General features: G+C 51.5%; 1 protein-coding gene across 1 annotated transcript in view; it reads left to right on the top strand.

Moving 5' to 3' along the window:
* Nucleotides 1-21,635, top strand: part of ZNF536 (zinc finger protein 536) — a 395,649-nt gene that overhangs the window by 144,747 nt on the left and 229,267 nt on the right. Inside the window, exon 3 of the mRNA XM_088830251.1 lies at nt 3,956-6,127. Within this exon, the coding sequence (XP_088686377.1) occupies nt 3,958-6,127 (2,170 nt within the window). The 5' untranslated portion in view covers nt 3,956-3,957. The remainder of the gene's footprint in view (nt 1-3,955; nt 6,128-21,635) is intronic.

Here is a 21,635-nt window from a genome sequence, read left to right as displayed (position 1 = left end):
CACACACTCACGTGCGCACGCGCGCACACACACACCCACACACACACCCCTATATACCTCGATTGCGATGGTTTCTCCTTTTTCTAAACTTTGAATTCAGTCTCTCTGGGACCTTTTCATTGCTTCCCCCTTACTGGTGGCTGTGCCTGCACCCGCCCCTTTGACCCAGAAGCCCTTGAGGGCAGTTACATAAAGGCCCCCGGGCAAGCATTTACTGAATGAGTGAGATAAGGGGTAAAGAAATTCTGGATGGGTGAAGTGTCAAGGCTGGAGAAATTGGGGCTGACCCAGGTTTTGTGAGTCTCCGGCTGGGCCTGGGGCCAGCTCATCCTGCCTCGGCTGCTTTGGCCCAGGGACAGCACACCAATTACCCCTTGCTCTTTCCAAGAACTCACACTCCCCTTTCTTGCTCTGAGTCTATCAGCTGGCATTGGTTGTGACTGACCCATGGCTGCGCCTGCAACTGCTCATGGAATCACAGGGTGTCAGGTCTCACAGAGCATTCTGAGATGATGTCTGTCCCTGCCACACTGTGGGGCTCAGCACAGTCTTTGCTGGGGCTCATTAAAGGGGCTGAGGGCCATAATCCTCAGAGCATCTTCTTCAGCTCTGCTGAAATTCTGGGTTCTCCCATGGATCCCAGGATGGATGATCAAGTTCTGAAGGACTTAATTGCTCTCTGTCTCCTAGTGCCAGCAGCTGGCATCAGAGGTGATCCAAGCCCAGATGGCCACCATGAGTACTTATAGTGAAAATGCTGGTGGAGGTGCATGGTTCTCCCTTGGCCACTTCTAGACCGCCAGATTCTGGGTGGAAACCCAAGACCCTTATGATTCTGACAGATTCAGATTATTGGATGTTCAAAGACTTGTGCAAAAGCTGAGTTTGATTTCCATGAAGTTGGAGTCAAAGTGTTTCTACTACAGGCTAGCCTTCATTTATGGGCTGTGTTTATAGGGTCTGTTCAATCATTCATCCATTCAGTTATAACGATCTGAACTTACAATGATCCAGCTCTGCTCTAGGGCCTGAGGCTTTATCTGTGACCAAGGAAGACATGATCCTGCCTGCACATCTGCAAGAAGGTCAATAAGAAAGCTGCACCCCCTCCTGTGATAAGTGCCCTGAAGAAGAAAGTAAGATAAAGGGGTAGAGAGAGGTTTTGGGGCTTAAGTTTTCTGTGTCGAGGTGGACATGGAGGGCCTTTGTGAGAAGGGGATATGTAGTTAGGACCTGCATGAGCCGCCGGTGCCTCAGCATATTCTGGCATATTCTGTGGTCAACAATGGCACCTGAAGACTGGTTGCTTAAAGGGTGCTTAAAAAAAACTTTGTTGACTGTGGGGGGAAAAATTGAGCATAATAAAAGAATTCCATATTCAAACCTAACTTGAAAACTCAAGTTCATTATTTGGCAAGTTGAGCTGTTGCGTGTACAGCATATCTGGGGGTGGGGGATGTGGTCTTCAACTCGATGCTGCTCATCCAACCTGATGTGCGGTCTTGCTGTATTGCACATTCAGCCTCCTCTCCCTCCTGCTTGACTGGCATCAGCTCAGCAGCAGTAACCTGAAAATAGCCCGTGTTCCTGGATTCATGTCTTCTGAGCAGGCCAACTGGGCAGCTTTTGGCAGTGGGCCATCCGTGTTGGCTTTGGACTTTCCAAACTTCCCCAGAACTGTTGGGTGGAATTCTGAGCACTCCCGAGTGGCTTTGGGGTTATGATCCGTGTTTGCCCAGGAGAGGAGCCAGAGCAGCTGGATGGGGCTTGAAGGCGGTAAAACGGCTCTAGACAGGGCCCTTCTCGGCCCCAGCCCCACTCCAGCACCTTCTCACACTGGGCCTGCTCCTCCTTGCTGGTCAGCGGGTGCCATGAGCGCTGGGGCTGACTGGTCTTATCCACTAGTGTAGCTTCGTGCCAAGGACAGGGCCTGACACATGGTGGAAACTCAGCAAGTCCACTGAATGAATGCAAGAATCTCCCTGAGAAATTACTCCTTTCTGACCGGGCTCCAAAATGAGCTTTTTTCTTTCTTCCTTCCTTCCTTTCTTCTTTTTATTTTTTGAGTACAGACTGCCACCAGAGACAAATTGAAAGCATTCTTTTATTCCAAGTGACCACGTGCTTGTCTGTGTGTGTGAGTGTGTGTAGTTGTTCATGGATAGTTAACCCTGCACCATGGTTGCAGTTTCTTTCCCTCCTGGAAATAAACATCATGTCTTTTTCTTCTCCTCTCTTGCAAGACAGACTCACAGCCTCTGTCCTCTTGCCAAGGAAGTCAGGTCTCCCGTTGGAGAACCTCCATCCACACACAGTCTGCCTGGCTGGAAGCCCAGTAGGCAGCCGACCCCACCAGTGCTGACTGTGCTTCCTCCACAGTTGAGCTCTGTCCCCACACGTTCCCCTGGGGAACTGCTTGGCCCAGGAATCAGTCCTGGCTGGGGTTAAGCCGTACTCCTGGACCACCTGGCTGGCCAACACATCTAAACATTGGGATACAAAGGGGATGGATGTGCAATAACTGTTTCAGTGGCAGGAAACAAATTTGGACTCCTTCAAGTGGAAGACAGATCTGGAAATAGAAGGACCCCAGGCATGGATTCATTGCCTTTCAAAGTTGAGCTCCCCACATGCTCTGATATAGAGGGGACTATTCCTTCTGCCCCATCCCAGAACGATCTGGTTTTAGCAATTCTGCATAGGCTGGAGAGGGGCAGAGAGGATTATTAAAGACAATTATGCAGACCTGCTTTGAGTGTTAGTGTTTAACAAACAGCTTTGAGTTCTAATTTTCTGCAAAACACATACTGCAGGTACAATTTGTACTCATTACTGTATATTGGGAAAGTTATTAAAAACACTCAAACTTGGTTGAGACTTCCTATGGCATCGTCCCTGGATTTTAATTGGTTTTTATCCAGTTCTATAAAAGATCTCTTTAAGCCCAATCAAAGTCCCTGCTGCAGATATCATGCAAGTTGAAGGACAGGGTAAGCCCACTCTGCGGTGTAAGTCTTTACCCCCTACCCAAATTTGAGCAGTCTCAACAATCCACTATGATTCCATCACGAGATAATTTATACTTCTTTTGATGGGCACGGTTACCAAATAACAAAATAACAGTGTTTCGTAACAGAAGGGTTAAATCTTAATCTCTAAGGTTTGCAAAGCCGCTACTCGCAGTCTCCTTAAAATTTAATATACCTCGTTAATGCTTCCTTGCAAACACTGAAGGATTTTTATGATTATAATCATGTGTTACAGCACCTAGTACTGTTTCTAAGCAGCATACTAATCAGCTTAATGAGATATTACTGCACTTTTTGTTGACTAAAGCAAAATCCCTTTTATTGTTCTAAAGCCTGTCCTTTACTTTATTTTTTCCCAAAACATTATCTTGTTTTATTATGTACCAGTAAATATCGTGCCATTGGGTTGGATTTTTTTTTTTTGCCAAATCATAAAATAATCTCTTTCATCTCTGACTGGCGAACGTATTGAATACAGTAACCAGAAACAAAAGTTCCAAGTGAGTCAGTTTGGTGTTTCAGTTAAAGCCATTCTGCTCTGTGACAAACTCTGAACTGAACCAACAGGTGCAGGTGCTAAAGGGGGGAGAGGAGGAAAAGTTTAACACGTAGACCTCTGATTTGTTATTAGGTGTTGAAAGTGGTAAAACATTAATAATTTAAACGTGAATGAATAATTGCAGTCTGTAAATAGAAAATACAAGGAAGACGATCTATCGCCAAAACAAATTGGAGGAGCAATGCCATATTGCATAATTGGCATTTAATAATTCATTTTTTTATTATTGTTTTTGACTATAATTCCTTAGCATTATTATGTGTAGGTAAGGCATGCAATGCAAATTCCCCACCAGCTGATAGCTGATGCTGTTGATTCACTGTGCCACGGTACCTGGCACAGATCTGAACTCTTTCTTTATTTTCAGGGATGGAAGAAGCCAGCCTGTGCCTTGGAGTGTCCTCGGCGGCGCCGGAAGCAGAGCCCCATCTGAGCGGCCCCGTCCTCAACGGCCAGTATGCCATGAGTCAGAAGTTGCACCAGATCACCTCCCAGCTCAGCCATGCTTTCCCCGAGCTACATCCGCGGCCCAACCCCGAGGAGAAGACCGCCGCGCCTCTCGACGAGAAGGCCCACGTGCCCATGAGTGGCCAGCCCATGGGCAGTCAGATGGCGCTCCTGGCCAACCAGCTGGGCCGGGACGTGGACACCAGCCTCAACGGGCGGGTGGATCTGCAGCAGTTCCTCAACGGCCAGAACCTGGGCATCATGTCCCAGATGAGCGACATCGAGGACGACGCCCGCAAAAACCGGAAGTACCCGTGCCCGCTGTGCGGCAAGCGCTTCCGCTTCAACAGCATACTCTCCCTGCACATGCGCACTCACACCGGCGAGAAGCCCTTCAAGTGCCCGTACTGCGACCACCGGGCGGCGCAGAAAGGGAACCTCAAGATCCACCTGCGGACCCACAAGCTGGGCAACCTGGGGAAGGGGCGCGGGCGGGTGCGCGAGGAGAACCGCCTGCTGCACGAGCTGGAGGAGAGGGCCATCCTGCGGGACAAGCAGATGAAGAGCAGCCTGCTGCAGCCCCGGCCCGACCTGAAGCCCCTGGCGCACGCCCAGCAGGCCCCGCTGGCCGCCTGCAACCTGGCCCTGCCCACCAACCACAGCGTGCCCGACGTGGCCCACCCAGTGCCCTCGCCCAAGCCGGCCAGCGTGCAGGAGGACGCGGTGGCCCCCGCCGCCGGCTTCCGCTGCACCTTCTGCAAGGGCAAGTTCAAGAAGCGGGAGGAGCTAGACCGCCACATCCGCATCTTGCACAAGCCCTACAAGTGCACGCTGTGCGACTTCGCCGCCTCGCAGGAGGAGGAGCTCATAAGCCACGTGGAGAAGGCCCACATCACGGCCGAGTCGGCCCAGGGCCAGGGCCCCCACGGCGGCGGGGAGCAGTCGGCCAACGAGTTCCGCTGCGAGGTGTGCGGGCAGGTGTTCAGCCAGGCGTGGTTCCTGAAGGGCCACATGCGGAAGCATAAGGACTCCTTCGAGCACTGCTGCCAGATCTGCGGCCGGCGCTTCAAAGAGCCCTGGTTCCTGAAGAACCACATGAAGGTCCACCTCAACAAGCTGTCCGTGAAGAACAAGTCCCCCAGCGACCCCGAGGTGCCTGTGCCCATGGGCGGCATGTCCCAGGAGGCCCATGCCAACCTCTACTCCAGGTATCTCTCCTGCCTGCAGAGCGGCTTCATGGCCGCAGACAAAGCCAGCCTGAGCGAGCCCAGCCAGCTCTACGGCAAAGGCGAGCTGCCCCTGAAGGAGAAGGAGGTGGTGGGGAAGCTGCTGACCCCCATCTCCAGCATGGCCCACGGAGTCCCCGAGGGCGACAAGCACTCCCTCTTGGGATGCCTCAACCTGGTGCCACCGCTGAAATCCAGCTGCATCGAGAGGTTGCAGGCGGCGGCCAAGGCTGCCGAGATGGACCCCGTGAACAGCTACCAGGCTTGGCAGCTCATGGCCAGGGGCATGGCCGTGGAACACGGCTTCTTGTCTAAAGAGCCCCAGCTACAGCGCAACCACGAAGACACTTTGGCAAACGCCGGAGTTCTGTTTGATAAGGAGAAGCGGGAGTACGTGTTAGTGGGAGCAGATGGCTCCAAGCAGAAAATGCCTGCTGATTTGGTTCACAGCACTAAAGTGGGCAATCAGAGAGACCTGCCAAATAAGCTCGACCCTTTAGAAGGCAGTCGGGATTTTTTGTCACACGGGCTCAACCAGGCTCTCGAGTATAACCTGCAGGGTCCCGGGAGCCTGAAGGAGAAGCCCACCGAGTGCCCGGACTGCGGCCGAGTGTTCCGCACCTACCACCAGGTGGTCGTGCACTCCCGTGTCCACAAGAGGGACCGCAAGGGTGACGAGGACGGGCTGCACGGGGGCCCCGATGAGCGGCGTGGCTCGGGCAGCGACCAGGAGTCCCAGTCGGTGAGCCGCTCCACCACGCCCGGCTCCTCCAACGTCACCGAGGAGAGCGGGGTCGGAGGCGGGCTCTCGCAGACCGGGAGCGCCCAGGAGGACAGCCCGCACCCCTCCTCGCCGTCCTCCTCAGGTAGGTTGTTGGGGAAGACGGGGAACAGTGGCCGAAGCCAGGGCTCTCCCTACCCCTGGGCCTGATTCTGTGCTGGCCTCAGTGGGGAAGGGGCCTTGCTGCCCTTCAGGGTCAGCTCTGAGGTCACTGCGGCATGGTCCTCGTGCTCTGTGGACCTTGCCTGTCGGCCCTGCCTTAAGAGAAGGCTGTCGTTTCAACTCTGTCACCTTCCCTGGAGCCCTGGCCACCAGGAAAGTCAGTCAGTCCTCCTGTGTGGTGGAGAGGTGGCCACTTGGTATGTTTGCCAGTGGGCATAGCCTACCTTGCCCCTCAGATTGCCTGGCCACATTTCGTTCCCTGACCCCCATCTGCCATCACCTCAGGAACCCAGGAGCGCCATCCATGGATGTGATTGTGTAAGTTCAGACCTTCACAATCTATCCCCCCAAGTGTATGCCCATCATTGTCTCATTTGGGCCTTTGACTATCTTGCCTTAGACGAAACCTGTCTCCAGACCCTTCTAAAAGCACAGCTCGGTTCACCTGTCAGGTGTCTATAACCTGAAGAACCACACCATTCTCCTCTGATGGTTTGGAAAAGCACAGAGGTTTGCAACACAGATGCGCGACTTCATGTCTTAAATTGTACTGTGTTACATGGGCGATACAGCTTTGGGGTCTAAAATAGCAAAGCAGAAAATCTGTCATCAAAATGTCTGTGAAATGCTGAAGCTTCCTGGCCCAGTTTGAGGGGGGAAAAAAAAAGAAAAAAAAAATCCCACTATCCTAAGACAGCTAAATTAAAATCGCTACCTAACAGCAGGTAAGCTTGTTGCCTTCATCCATATTTCCAAAGCCCCTTACTAATGGATAGTAAATTGAAAGTTATATCTCTAGCCCTTTATAAAGAAAGCATCTCGCTAATACTGTAATCATTCTGCAGCCTAACAACAGAGGAAATCATGCCATAACAAATACCCTGTTACTAATGGCAACATTGATTTCTGCAATCAGCCATTAAGTCTAGAAAATGAAAGACAGTTTGAGGCACCTCAAGGCACTGCATTGCCCACTGTTAAAGATGTGGCAACACCCTGGTGAGGGTCATTTTTTAAGTTTTTTTTTCCCTCTTTTCTTTTTTTTCCCCTTCTCAGTTTCGATAAATATTTCAGTATTGGAGGCGATTCACTGCTACACTTACTAAGTAGATGCCAGCTTGGTTGTGTTGTTCTTGTCATGCATCAGTATTCCCTTCTAGGACAAAATTAGTATTAAAATAAAGTGTGAGTCCGCTGGCTTATTACGAACCAGTAAAGAATTGTTAAGACACATAAATCTGCACTGCACATTCCAGAGATTCCGATAGCACTTAATGCCGCTGCTTAAACACCCATGAAACACACTGTCTACTCCTGGAGTCCTAGCCTCGTTTGCAATTCACTTCTGATGAGACACTCTGGAAGCGTCTGAGGAGGACTGCAGCACCATGAGGGTTAGGCCACGTTGCCTGGAGTGACCACCGCCCAGAACTTGCAAGGCAAGGGTTCTCCAGTGTCACTGCCTGATGGCGAGCACTCTGAGGTGGATCTTTGTGCAGGAAGGCAGCAAAGTGCCAGGCGTCCCATTGTCAGGACGGATTACTTCCGGCCTCCTGTGAGGAGGTCCTCTCTCCTGGAGAGTGTCATCTCACGGTTTTTGGACTGGGGACCTTTCTGGGGCAGAAAGCAGAGCACAAACTGGCTTTCCTAACTTTTTGGAGTGACGTGGAGTTAACACTGACAGATTTTCATCCGTCTCCCAGCCCCGCTGAAATGAAAAGGTCTCAGCAGAATATTCCGACACCAAATGTTCGGCTCTATTAATGACGTGTTTACCGTGTTTTTCTCACCTTCTGGCCAAGTGATAGCCTCATGCTATTCCTATCTCTGTTGTTTCCAAATCTCTAAATACTCTGTTGAAAGAAGTCCATTTTGCTTAAAAGAACCAACCGGGCTTGGGACTCAAAGGAGAATTATACTTGAGTTGTGGTTATCTTCTCACTTTTATTTCCCTCATTGAAGTATCGTACAATTGTGAATACTGATTCTTTTCATTTCTGGTTGACTTCTTTGTTTTCTTCATATTCAAATTAGACCCTTTCATAATTTTCTGACTAAGTAGGAAATTGATGGCATACCAATATGCAGCCTAAATCAGTTGCACGCCTGGGCCATTCAAGTTTTCCTGGGATTAGGACCCTTAACCAAATCGGGTTAGTCTTCCCTCTTATTTCTAACAAGTCTGATTTGTATAAAGTGCGATTAAAATAAGCATTTAAATAAAAATCTTGACACAATAGGTATTTTATTATTACCTGTTAGAGAGAAACCTGCAAGGTGAAGGGGAGAAAAAAATCTTTAAGCCCTTAAGTAAAGAAAGAAGTACTTATTAAGCTTCTATTAAGAAATAACTGCAAAAACACGGTTTTACAAATTTCTCAGACTGCATAACAATGTCGCAAAACTTAATTTGCATCACTTGATTCTTTTTTTTGTTGAAAACTGGGTCAGTAGGGCCTGAGAAACTATTTTTTCAGATCTTAACCAATGAATTCTTCTTTATAAATCGCTGCTCTTAACATGATAGTAGTTCTGAATTCATCATAAAAAACCTTTTTACAGAGAGCCTCTTAGAACAGATCTCCAGAAGAAGGCTTACAATGAGTGGCAGAGACGTCCTTTGTTATCAGATGTAATTCTTTGCAAAGGAGGATTGGAACGGAGTGGCTGTTTAAAAATGTCTTGCTCAGACCGAGACGAAGAAGGGGTCAAGTTTGCAATCAAACAGTTATTGCCGAGATGGGCGACTGTCACTGGCTAGGCTAATGTGGGATGCAGCTGTTTGTTATGTGAGCAAAAGAATGTTTGAATCAGTGAACATGTGAAAATGATTCCAGTGAACCAGAAAATGTGTTTGTTCTTTGGCTCTCCAAACTGCTGAGAACCAAGCTTAAGATCAACTGCGAAAACTAGGACCTTTGACAAATTGAGAGGTCATATTTTCTAACAGAAAATGGACAAAACTACTCATACAGATCACTTCCCCATCTTTCCCCTTTGTTTTGTTGTTGTTGATTTGTCTTACCACTAATTTCACACCATAGTAGATGTCATTTCTGCCTCCGTGTACAATGCAAAGGGAGACTGTTTGGAAAGAAGCGGCTTAAAAATTTTACTCTTTTATGACATTTAGAAAGCGGGGCGGGTGTTTTGATGCTCCCTCATTTCTGGCTCGCGTGCAAACTCTCCGACGACATTAATCTCTGTGTCTTTCCCTAAAATCTCGTCTAAGGCTGTGCTCCAATTCTAGCCTTATCCTGAGTCAGAAGACAACCAAAGTTCTGTTTCTTTAGATTTTGCTTTGGAAATCACACTCAGAATAATTAAAACTTAATGTACTAAGAAACGATACTGTTCATTATATCCAACAGGGCAGTTACCTTCTGCATTCCCCATAATTTTGGAGAGGGGCTAATTGAAGTGTTGATGGTGGGAAAGGGGTAATTGAATGCGTTGACCCTCTGTTCATTAAATAAAGTCGGCTAAGTTACGTGATCAATGGAAAGCCAGGCTGGAAGAGATGCAAAGATGAAAATATTGTTAACCCCTACTACTTCTGGTATGATATTTTGTGATGGACAAGGATTATTTGATCAGCTGGGCTGGAAGCCTTGCGGGCTCTTCTTTTGTTGCCTGAGCCGCATTCCTGAAATGCTGGGTCTCCATCCTGTGCTGGCCCATTGACCACAGCATCAAAGGCCTTTATCCAGGGCTCCCCTGCATTTACATCGGGTGTATAGTGATATGATAGATTTTCTTTCTTTTCCACCTCTTTTTCTCATGTGGCTCCTCCTCCCTGCCCCCATTCATGATAACCACTGCCTGCTCCACGCAAACAAATCTGGGCACTCGAAAGAAGGGAAAAAAAGAAAAAGAAAAAAAGAATTTAAGTCTGAGGATTAAGATCTTCAAATTTTTTTTTTTTTTTTGCTTGTGCATTCCAATTGTTCTTAAAATATTTGGCAATGTCAATTAGTAACTGAGCAGAGTTAGCTGATGAACACAATTTTCCAGTAGACTGAGCACCCTATTGTTGCCGAGCGAACAGCAGATTTCTGAGGTCATTATCATTCGCTGGTTGCTTGGCCCAGCTGCTTCCTGCTGCAAAAGCCAAACTTTATACTGGAGCTCGGGGATGGCAGGCAGCAACAGGGGGCTGGGAGAGGAGAGGGGGCTGGCTGCAGAGCGAAGACAGTCATTATCAGCAGAGGAAACAGAAAGTAAAAGTTTCCAGGCGATTCCAGGAAAACTGCCCTATATCAGGCTTCTCCCTCCTATTCCTCTCCCAGCACCTTCCACCTCCAGACAGGGAATTAAAAGGACCAGGGGACGCCCCCTGGGCTTTGTGGCCACTAATCTCTTCACTGAGCAGAACTTTGGAAAACAATAATCCCATTTACAAATTTGCTTAAAAATTGTTAACCCAATCTAAAGCATGTGAGTGATTTCTTCATTGATAGACTCCTTCATTTTTATTAAAAGCAGAAAAAAGAAAAAGTTATTTTTTAAAGGATGAAATTAGTAAACTTGGGGACGGCAAACAGGGACTATGATTTTATTTTCCAGAGGGACCTTTGGAGCAGATACTAGTTTGAAATTCCTTATAAAATCAAATTTAGCATGGAAGGCTCCCCCTGCCCACTCCAGCTTCTCTCTTTTCCTGCTTCCTCTCTGTCCCTCCCCCAACCTTTAATTTGGGAGCTGGTTCAGTGAGATGAAAAGCTGCACTTTTTTAAAGCTCAGCTGTTAAAACCGAGCGCCATATGCAGCTTTTCCGTCCTGACGTGGAAGAGTGTGCAGGCGGCCGCCGTGTTTGTGGAGATTTACGGAGGCTCGGCTGTGTGTGCCGAAGCCATGCCCAGGCAGATGCTGGTGGGCCCTGCCTCCCGTGAGCTGGCCCAGCCAGGGTAGTAGGCTGGCCAGACTTCTGTCCGACGGGGCAGAGGTCAGGGGTCCAGTGGGCTCCCTCTGCTCTCCCGCCTTTCTGCTGGGACTGGAGGTGGTCCGCCCACTTGGCATGGTGCTGGAGCTGGGAACCGGAGCCCTCAGATGCTGGTTCACCTCACCCGTCTCCTGTGAGGGGGCTGGATGCCTGACAGCAGCTCCTTTTTATAAACTTCCGATCACTCTGTGCCCTTTGATTGTCTTGTGCCTGGGAACACTCAGTACCACTCTGGGGCCTCGGCTGCCTCTCTCACCCCTTTGCGTGGAGCTGTAAATCCCACTTCCACGGGGCTGCCCGATGGCGCTGTCACTTAGCATTTCAGAAAGAGAGAAATCATACTGGCTCTAAAAGTCTTCAAATAGGAAGTGTGATATAAAAGATGTGTGACATGAGATCCCAGAAGCAAAGCCTCTTTCCTCTTTGTTCCCAAGCATTCCCAGATTCCCAGGACACCGTCTTCTGTCCTCGGGGTTGATTCCGGCCACAGGATCACTGGAGCCCTGCTGTTTTTAGCTGCCCCGCCTCACTCTGCCCACCTTCGTGCCCCCCTCCTGTGCGCTTAGGGATGTTGCGCTCCTGCTCGAAAACTCAGGAAGCCCCGCGTGCCCACGGTGGTGTGCTCCTTCTGAATGCATGTTAGTACAAGGCATAACCGTTCATTTAAATCTAAGTTTAATGGTAATAAGAAAAACACAGATTAGCTAAGGACAGGTTACAATGAGGCTAAGAATTAAGCAGTCAGTGTTCAAAACGGAGCGTGACGCATTAGGTGCGTGATTGTTGCTAGCTGGAGTGGGAGGTTCGAGCTCAGGTTGGCCACCACCTTGGAATTAGAGGTTTGCTTTGCAAATGGCCACAGCGTGGCCTCTGCTTGTTGGTCCAAAGCATGTGTCATGAGCTGCCTGAAGCCACCCTTCACCCACCCACTCTCTTGCTATTCCTTCTCAGGTACCTGGGAATGTAGGCCCAACGTGTCGGTACTGCCAGCAGCTGCTCCTACAGAGTGGGGACAGTCTCTGTTTGGGGAGCACCTTGGGGTCCTCCGGTTCACCGGGTCCCTTCTCCACCGGGCTCTTGTGCCTTCGAACCCCTTCACTGGCATGAAGCTTTGTGCCTGTTAGGAGACGTGCACTCCTGGGGTAAAGCAGGGAGGCTTCCTTGCTTTCCACCTCAGCCAGTGCCTGGCTCTGCCCTCCTCTAGAGGAGGTTTTGGGAGGTAGCCCTGGTGTCTCCGGGGTGGAGACAGGTACAGGCTTCAATAAACCTGCTGTTTCACTGGCCCTCAGGATTCCCCTGGATTCTGGGGGAAGCCTCTGGGATATTTGGAATGTTGAGGTGGAGAATGGAGGGAGACCCGGGAGAGACGCAAGCTGGGAGCACTTAGCAGTGTTCTGAGCGTGTGAGGTCGGGAGAGAAGTGAGCCTTCACTCCCATAACTGTTGGGCTGTTTTGGCGCGTTGATGGTGGGGGTGGAGAAACATCCGCAGAGATCAGGAGGTTGGATTTGTGCAAACGTCCCAAATTCGTGATGATTGGGCTGGAACCTTTGCCATCTGTGACCCTCGGGCCTGCTTGCTGCCCTTCTGGGTTCCTCACTTCCCTCTCTTCTATCAGCATCTGACAGCTCATCTCCCACCCGTGAGGACCGGGCTGGCGTGTAGAAAGGGGCAGTGAGGCTCACACATGCAGAGGAAAGCGGACTCTCCAGCAGGGTGCAGGGCAGGTGGTGGGGACTCTCTGTTCTCTCCAGGAAGCAAGCGTCACAGCAGCTGAGAAGAGCTGTGGGTCCCCCTTGCCTTTTCCTGGCAGGACGGGGCGACGGCAACATTTACTTAAGCTGTGGAGTTTGGCACTGCTGCCGCCGGGCGCCATCTGGAAACCCCTTCTCGGAAAGCTGTGGGCCCTTGCAAAGGAGCTCAGGGGAGCAGGTCTTGGGCAGAGTTTTGGGCCTTTTTTCTTGGGCAGAACCTGAGCAGCGAGGCACCTGAGCAGGGCTTGGAGGTCCCCTAGGAGCTGGGTAGCTAAAGCAGGTCTTCCTTGCTGTGCGCGTGGTTTTCCACTCTGCTGGGCCGCTCCACTGAATTCCGAGCCAGATCTGGTGTAGCTTTTCTTTGTCAGGAGTGCACTCAAATTTCCTGGAGCTGTATTTCCATTTATTTATCTTGTATTGCATTTTGCTTACTGTTTTCACCTAAGTCCTCATATGCTGTGGGTGCAAACGTGTGGCGCCAGCCAGGACAGTCCTGGTTAGTTACCGAGACAACTCTGTAATAATGGAGCTTGTTAATATAATCTAAGAGGTCTATACTGTGCCTCTAACATGTGCTGGGGAGGCAGAATGGGGAACTGGGGGGCTTGGCTTGTGACAGACAGGGCTGAGCTAAGCGCAGAGATTTGCTGCCATCCTCTCCTTGATCCACATCTTCAAAACAGGCTGCAGAACTCCAAAACAGGGCATGTCTGAACACTCCCTCCGGCTCCCTGATGGGTGGGCCAAGGCACAAAGGGAGCTGTGCTGTTCGTAGAGGCGGTGGTGGGTAGAATTCAGGTGCCTGGGTCTGTTCTTTCCTACCAAGGGAAGGTTGTCCAGGGCCTGGCTGCTTGTGGGACCCACGTCTTCGTTGCTGTCAGTGTTGGGGTTTTGTGTGACATGTGGCATTTGTCTGCGGGCTATGGGAGGCACAGGACAAGCTGACTCCCTGGCGCAGCCGGCCATCCTCTTGGGGATGCCCAGCCAGGTGTTGACAGAAGGAAGTGGGTGGTGGGTGGGTTGGCTTTTGATGCCTCGTCACTTGCTTTTAAGGGGTGGGGTCATGTTTCAGCTTTTGCTGGGAGCAGGGCACACCCTGGGGTGACCATGCTGTTTTACTCTGGGCCTTGGGTGCTGTGGATGCCAGAGAGGGTTCATTCTCTCCCACGGGGAGGCCTGTCTTGCTGGGCTGGGGCTTGGGTGGACACCAGTTCCTTTCCTCTAGTTTGACCTCAGTTCCAAAGCCATTTGATGTACGATGAGGCAGGCCCCCTTCATAGTGCTCATTAAAGTAATGTCCCCAAACTCTTAGCTCAGTGATTGTCATCGTGGTTTTTGGACACCCTCGGTTGTCTTCAATCATCTTGAGAGGCATTTTGGAAAATTTCCAACTTGCTTATGTTTAGTTCAACGTAAAATGTGTGCAGTGGTTGTTTCCTTGAAGACCAAGACAGATACATGCTTCTCTTTATTGCTAAATATATTTTGTTAAATTTGCTGCTAAAATATGTGTTTTAGGCTCTTTTTTTTTTTAAGTAATTTGCCTTGAAAAACTGAAGTGATCCTTCAGCAAAGCTGCTGTGTGACATAAAATAATCCCTGTGTAGGAGAGCATTGGCAGCATGCATCTGGGGCCTGACCCCCTCTGAAATGTCCTGTTGGAGTGACCTTCAAACCCCAGTCACTTGGTCTCTTCCTAGAGGGCCATTTACTGACTTCTTTGTTGCTGTTTTTGTTGTTTAATGGCATTATTATTTTTTCTTACTATAAATTAATTCTTGTTTATCTTGGACATTGAAAAAAATACAGATAAATACAAATAAAATAACTTAAAAATATATGTGCCCTTATCACTCAGAGATAACAACTGCAAACATTTTAGTCCATTCTGTCCCAGTCCTTTTTGTGAACTTAAAGATGAATTTCAAAAAAAAATGATTATATTACACAGACTTCTATATGATCCAGCTTTTACTTAAATATATGTCACATATTGTTTGCTGAATATTCAACACAGAGATCAACAAACTCTTTCTTTAAAGGTCCAAGTAACAAATAATTTAGGTGTTGTAGGCCATGCGGGCTCTTTTGTAACTACTCAATTCTGTCATAAATGAAAGTACTTGATGGTTTCCAATAAAACTTTATTTACAAAGCCAGGTGACAGAAGGATTTGGCCCATGGGCTGTCCCTTGTGCACTCCTGTTCTTCAGTAATAGCTCTACTTTTATAAATGCTTCATATAAGGACTATGTTCCTTGTTTCCGGAAGTGGATCTCCTCGCAGTGGAATCTCAAGTCACAGGATGGCAGCCTGCAGGCTGCAGCTGTGTATTACCCAGCAGCATGCCGTGTCTTGAGGCCATTTCTTCCAGTACTGGGGATTTTACTGAGAATGTTCCTCCCAAGGTAGTATTGAAATCTGTCTCCTTCAAGCCAGGTAGTTCCTTGTCACCAAGCAACTCTGTGACCCATTTGTTCTTTCATAAATTCGTTTGTTTGTTGGTTTGTTTGTTAATTCATTTGTTCACTCAAGGACAATGCTTATTAAGTAGGTTCTGTAGCCATGTGCTAGGCGCTGGGGATGCAAGGGTGAGTATGGACAAGTTGTAGTGTCCAGAGGCCCTGAGCCTGGCAGCCAGCAAATCAGAGAGGGGTAGGTGCGTGGGAGGGCTGCCCCATGCACCTACCCCTTGATGCCCAAGTGCCTGGAGAAGACCCACGTGCCTTGGTGCCCACATTGGTTCCCAAGGGACCTGAAACGGTGGCAGAACCACCCCAGTCACATCGGTAGCTCCTGTGGCAGGTAACTCTTTATCTTTATGGAACCTGGCCAACCCAGTGACTTCCAGGGAGGCATCCCCAGCTCAACCACTGTGACTGGCGTCCTCTCTCTCCCTGGCTGTGAATGGCAGGGAGGCCATTCTTACTGCCGAAGAGGCCCTGGCAGAACTTGGCCAACCCAGTGACCTCCAGGGAGGCACCCCCAGCTCAGCCACTGTGAATGGCCGTCCTCTCTCTCCCTGGATGTGAATGCCAGGGAGGCCTTTCTTGCTGCTGAAGAGGCCCTGGCAGAGTCCAGCCGCTGCTTTTGAGGAGGGCCCCTCAGGCCAAGGAGGGAACCAGATGGGAGCTTGTGGAGGACTCGCAGCTTTGTGGCCTGTGTGTCCGGGCAGCCGGTCACTTGACATGGGGTGTGGGGTTGGGGGCTGCCCTGAAGGGGGCAGCAGGAAGAGTCAGGGTGGAGCTCCACACTGGGGAGCGAGAGGCAGGCTCCTTGCTCCAGCTCACCTGCCCCTGACCACCCTGTGGTTCATGGGCAGATGGAGGTCATGAGTCAGGTGTCAGGTGGAGTGGTGGGACCCTGCAGGTCAAGCCTGTGAGAGTTTGTCAGACCCACACTGGGAAAGATGCTCTCTGCATTTTATCCAAGCCGACCTGACTTCAGAACCGTCTTTAGCTGTCCCCGCAGAGGACCAGGTGAGTCATCTGGGGAGCGGTACCACCTCATATGTTAAAATGTCCAGCATCAGTTGAGGTTGGGCCCTACGGAGAGCGCCATTTTTCCTTTGGGGTGGTGGATCATGAACTATATACAGACCCACTATGACAATGAGTGGGAACAGTTTCTTCTGGTGCACATCAGACCTCAATTGCCCTTTATTTTCTGTGAATTAAAAGGTCATAAGCCTGGCTGTTAACCCAGAGACAAATGCATTTTCTAATGTTTAAGAAATGACTCCTAGAAGAGCACAGACTTTCGCCAGAGCTTGGCACCCCCACACAGGCAGGCTTTACCCACCCTGCTGGGCTATTCAGGCAACTCGCTCCCCTCCCTGGGGCCTGGGCATTCTCCTCCTCATGGAGAAGAGGGGGTAGGGAAGTCTAGAAGGCTCTGAGACCCCTTTCATCTTGTTTTTTCCCCTCCCTTTCCAATGTTTCCATGGCCTATGGGTAACTTTCAAGGTTCTCATCCACTGAGCAGAGAACTAGGGTTTGCACAGTTGAGAGTTTGGGGATCTCTTGTTGATGTCTGTGTTCGACCCTCGAGCAGGTAGCAAGACTCTGTCATCTCTGAGGGGCCCCGTGTGCCTGGTGGATGGTGGGGCTGGGAAGACCCTCCTAGCTCCTTTCCTCAGGGCACCTTCCCACCCGCTGTCCCTGTGTGAGGCCTCCATGCCCTGGAGGAAGGGTCCTGCCACTAGGGGGCACCTCCAGGGCCCCTCACTTAGTGCAGCTGGAGGTGTGCTCTTCCCCTCCTGGGGGCAGACCTCGCCGGGCTGTGGGAGAGCATGGTGGTCATGGGGAGGGCTCCAGTGCTGGCCCTTAGGAGCTGTGTGACCCAGCAAGGGCTCCTTAGCCTCTCTGTGCTTCTGTGTCTCAGAGCCTGTGGCCTGGCAGAGGAGAGGGTGTCAGATATGTCAACTGTATGGAGGAGAGGCTGTATTGAGTTACAAAGGTAGGAAGTGGTGGAGCTGAGATTCAAACACGTGACTGTCTGGCCTCTTGCCTTTTAGTTCCACTGTTGGGTCATGCTGGGGATAGGGTGCACACGACCAAAGGCAGAAGCCTTTCTTGCCAGCTCCGCTCCATACTGGCCGATGGGAGCTCGGCCCTCACATACAGTGGGACGCTCAGATGAGTATTCCTTCCCTCTCTTTGTATCTTTCTAGAAAGGAATCAAGGAAGGGGATGGCCCAGGGCTTGCTCGGCTCTGCTGTGGCTCGACTGGGACCCAGCCAGAGTGCCACGCTTAAAGTGACTGCCCAAAGCTATGGTCGCAGGGATCCCCCAACCCCTACTCAAGGTCCCATGTAGAGCCAGTCACCAGGGTCCTGTGACTGTGTCCCCTGGGTGCCCCTGGAGGTCCAAGACCGAGAGGATGGGCCCCTGGAGCACGGTCTGGTGACTTGGGGGACCGGCTGTCTTCCTGTGCAGCCTGCCCGAGTCTCCCGTTTCCGCGTCCCTCCCAACTCCATCACGCTCGCCACCGTTTCCGTTTCCTTGCTCTCTTTTGCAGGCCGGTGGTGGAAGGGGACCTGGATGTGGGTGCTGGGCCAGAGAATGGGCTAGGGGGCAGAGGCTCGGGGCTGGCACAGCCAGGACTGTCTTGTGGATGTGTGCTCTCAGCTCTCCCCAGCTGCTAGCTCTTTCTGGAGAAGAGAGGGATCCCCCATGGGTCGAGAAGAGAAAGAGAGGAGGGCCTCTGCTCTTCCTCCCTGGTCAGCACTGTCCTCCGAGGTGTAAATTAGGAAGCAGCGTTGTCATCTGGGAAGCCTTCCAGAGGAGGGGCTGCGGGTTCTTTGTTGTTGTTCCTGGTGGCACTGAAAACTGAACCAAGCGGCCACGTCACACTGGCAGCGCCAAGTGGAGGTCCTGGGCTGTCACACTGCCCTGGACCTACCTAGGGTGGTCCCAGGGAGAACATAGCTCAGCTGAGTCTGCTCCTGTGGGTGTAGGGGAATTAGCAGGTTCAAACTGCCCATAGCTTCTGGGAATAGAGCATCCAGCACACAGTTGATTGTGTGTGTGTGTCTGGAGGCTAGTGTGCATCTGAACATTTGTTGTCTGCCTTGGGATGTGTGAGCGTGGTCATGTTGTCCTGGGCTGGTGTTGCTGTGTGCGTATCTGTAAGGTGGGTTAATCTTTTGGATATAGTTGCTGAGGGTGGATGTGTTGCTCTGTGCTTGTGTGTGTGTGTGTATGTGTGTGCGCGCGCGTGCACGGTGGGTGTGTCTTGGACTGTGGATGTGCTGGGATGGCAGTGGATGTGCCCACACTGGGTATGTGTGTGTCAGGTGAGGGTGGGTTGGGATATGAAGGCCAGTACATGTGTGGGAGTGCAGTGCCGCTAGAGTATGGCATTTGGGTATGCAGACATGTTGGTGTGGCTGCGTGGTTTGGGGTAGTGCGTATTTGTGTGCTGACCCATGCTAGTGGAGAGGGGTGTGTTGAGATGTATATAATGCTGTGTGGTGTGGGTGTTGGTATAGGTGTCAGGCGTGTGTTGCGTGGTCACGTGTGTTGGGGAACCGTATCGGTGTGCGTTGGTGTGTTGATGCCTGTGTCAGTAGAGATGTATGTGCTGCCTGTGCTGGTGTGGGTGTTGGGGTGTGTGTTGTGTAGCTCGGATGTGTGTGGTGGGTAGCTTACCGTGAGACTGGCCTCCCTGAAGCGCCGTGACCCTCCGGCTTTCCCTGCAGGAAGAGAATCTGGTTCTGAGCCCTGCCCTGCCCCTTCGTTGTTGTTGCGGTTCAGTTGTTCAGTTGTGTCTGACCCCATGGACTGTAGGCCGCCCGGCTCCTCTGTCCACGGGACTTCCCAGGCAAGAATACTGGAGCAGGTTGTCATTTCCTTCTCCAGGGACTCTTCCCGATGCAGGGATTGAACTCATGTCGACCTGAGTCTCCTGCAGTAGCAGGCGGGTTCTTTACTGCTGAGTCACCAGGGAAGCCGGGCCCTGCCCCTTGGAGCACTGCTAGTGCGGTCTCCCCTCCCTGTTGCCACCTCAGCCTCAGGCAGAAGCTCTGGCTCCTGGGATGTGAGTTTTGGCAAATGCAGGGGCCCTGTCTTCCAGCAGCTCACAGCCAAGCCCTCTGTGGCCACAAGCTCCTCCTGGAAGAAGCTGGGGCTTGAGGGTGGGTGTCCTTCCAGGGAACCTCTGTTCTGAGCTCAGCCAGCATGTGCCCTGAGTGGGTCCTAGAGTCCGTGAGGACAGGATCGTGGTGTCCTCGGGACGTTCTCCTCGTGGTCCCCTGTGCAGGGTATGGGATGTAGCAGATGTTCGGGGATCTCGTCGACTTGCCCTGAATGAAGTGAAAATGTGCCCTCCTGGCACAAAGGGCACTTGCCCGGGAGCCAGCCAGGACTCAGGCCTGCTCGCCACTCCTCTCTAGGTGCCAGACCACCTGAAATCACAGCGCGGAGCCTGCACCACAGCCCTGCAGTGGCTCTGTGAACCGGCCGGGTCTCCGTCTGCCAGGAGCGGGAGGAGCCAAGGGCATAAGGAGTCTGGGGGTCAGAGAGTTGCCCCGGGCATGTGAGTGCCACGCTGGGAGCACGTCCTCTCGGGGATGCACTTGGCCTGCCCTCAGTACCCAGAGAACCCCCTCTCTGGGGCAGTGGCAACCTGGGCTCCAGGTCCACCTCCTCCTCGCCGGATGACCGTCCTCCGTGAGCCTCAGAGCAGCCGTCTCTCCTTCCCCTCTGCGGGGTGTTCATGCCTGCGGTAGCAGCCTCACTGACTGCCTGCTGAGGGCCGGGGCAGTGGGGTAGGGATGTTGCCGTGGGCACTGCCTCCTCCATCCGCAGACTGTTTAAAGGCTTTGGCTGCATCACCACCAGCTTGAAAAGTGATCTTGCAGGCACTCTGGAGTTTAGTTGCCACATTCTACTTTTAAGGCCACTGTGGATGATCTGGGGTGCAGGTCTGGGGACTTGGAGGTGAGCTTTACTGAACTCAGCACAGGTAGGGTCTTCAGAATGGTGCCCCATAGAAGCAGCTGGCATTGAGGGGTATCAGTCTGGTCAGAGGCTGGGGGCCAGGAGGACACTGGGCCCTTGGGGAGCTTTGGAGACACAGGGCATGGGACTCTCCTCTTCCTGAAATTTAAAATAATCTGCTAGTAGCCATTTCATAAAGTCAGAAAGAAAAACTGTCTTGAGACAGCATGTGTCAGGGTAGCCATGGTTTTGATGAAACTTTCCCTGGAAATCACATGAAGCAGAGACCATGTGTTAGTTCCACTCAACTGCGACTGGAAGTCTGTGAAGCCAGTGCTTTGGGGTCAGATGCCCCTGTTTGGTTAGTGGTGGAGGCAATGCTTGCATCTCCAAGGTATGAACCCCCATGAAGGACAGCGTGAGGCTCCTGGAAGCTCTAGGGAATGGAGCCGGGAGTGGTGGAGAGGAGGGCACCCACGAGGGAGGGGCACATGCCTCCGTGGGCTCCTCCTTAGGGAGAGCAGGACTCCTGGAAGCTGGCCACCAGTGTCCACGGCTGTGCTCCTCAGGGGACTGGATGGAACATACCCGAATTCCTAAGGGCAGGCGCTGTGGGCATGTGGCTTCATGGGAGAGGGGGGCTGTTGGGGTGCTGGGGTGAGTGGGAATGGGACCTCCGGGGTGCACAGCCAGCCTGCATCTCTTCTGTGCTCAGAACCCTGCAGCGACTTTCCATCCTGCAGGGAATCAAATCCTTGGTATCATGGCCCTGGAATCTGCCCCCACCCCTCTGCCCTCTGCCCTCCTCTCTGACCAGCCCCTTGGTGGCCTTTATGTTGTCTGTGGTCTCTGGGGTGAGCTCTGGACACAGACTCTCACAGGCCGCTTCCATCCCATCACACAGTGTGTGTTAGTCGCTCAGTTGTGTCCAGCTCTTTGCCACCCCATGGACTGTAGCCCGCCAGGCTCCTCTGTCCATGGAATTCTCCAGGCAAGAGTAATGGAGTGGGTAACTATTGCCTTCTTCAGGGGGTTTTCCTGACCCAGAGATCAAACCTGGGTCTCCTGCATTGCAGGTGGATTCTGTACCATCTGAGCCACCAGGGAACCCCCATCATGAAGCCCTCACCCCAAAAAGCACTTCCCCTGGTGGCCTTCCCGTGAGTCCAGCTATGAACTCTCCTTCACAGCCCCTCGCTGGGTATTGCCCTTGTTGTATCACCTTTGGGAAGCATCACGGTCTGTGTGCTGATCTACGTCCATGTGACTGGTCGTGTGCACTGCCGTGCTTCCT

The sequence above is a fragment of the Moschus berezovskii genome, chromosome 22 (assembly GCF_049115385.1).
Source record: "Moschus berezovskii isolate FMDL1 chromosome 22, NW_MosBer_1.0, whole genome shotgun sequence".
In the NCBI taxonomy this organism is placed as follows: Eukaryota; Metazoa; Chordata; class Mammalia; order Artiodactyla; family Moschidae; genus Moschus; species Moschus berezovskii.
The sequence above is the reverse complement of the archived record's forward strand: the minus strand, read 5'-3'. Positions and strand labels throughout refer to the sequence as shown.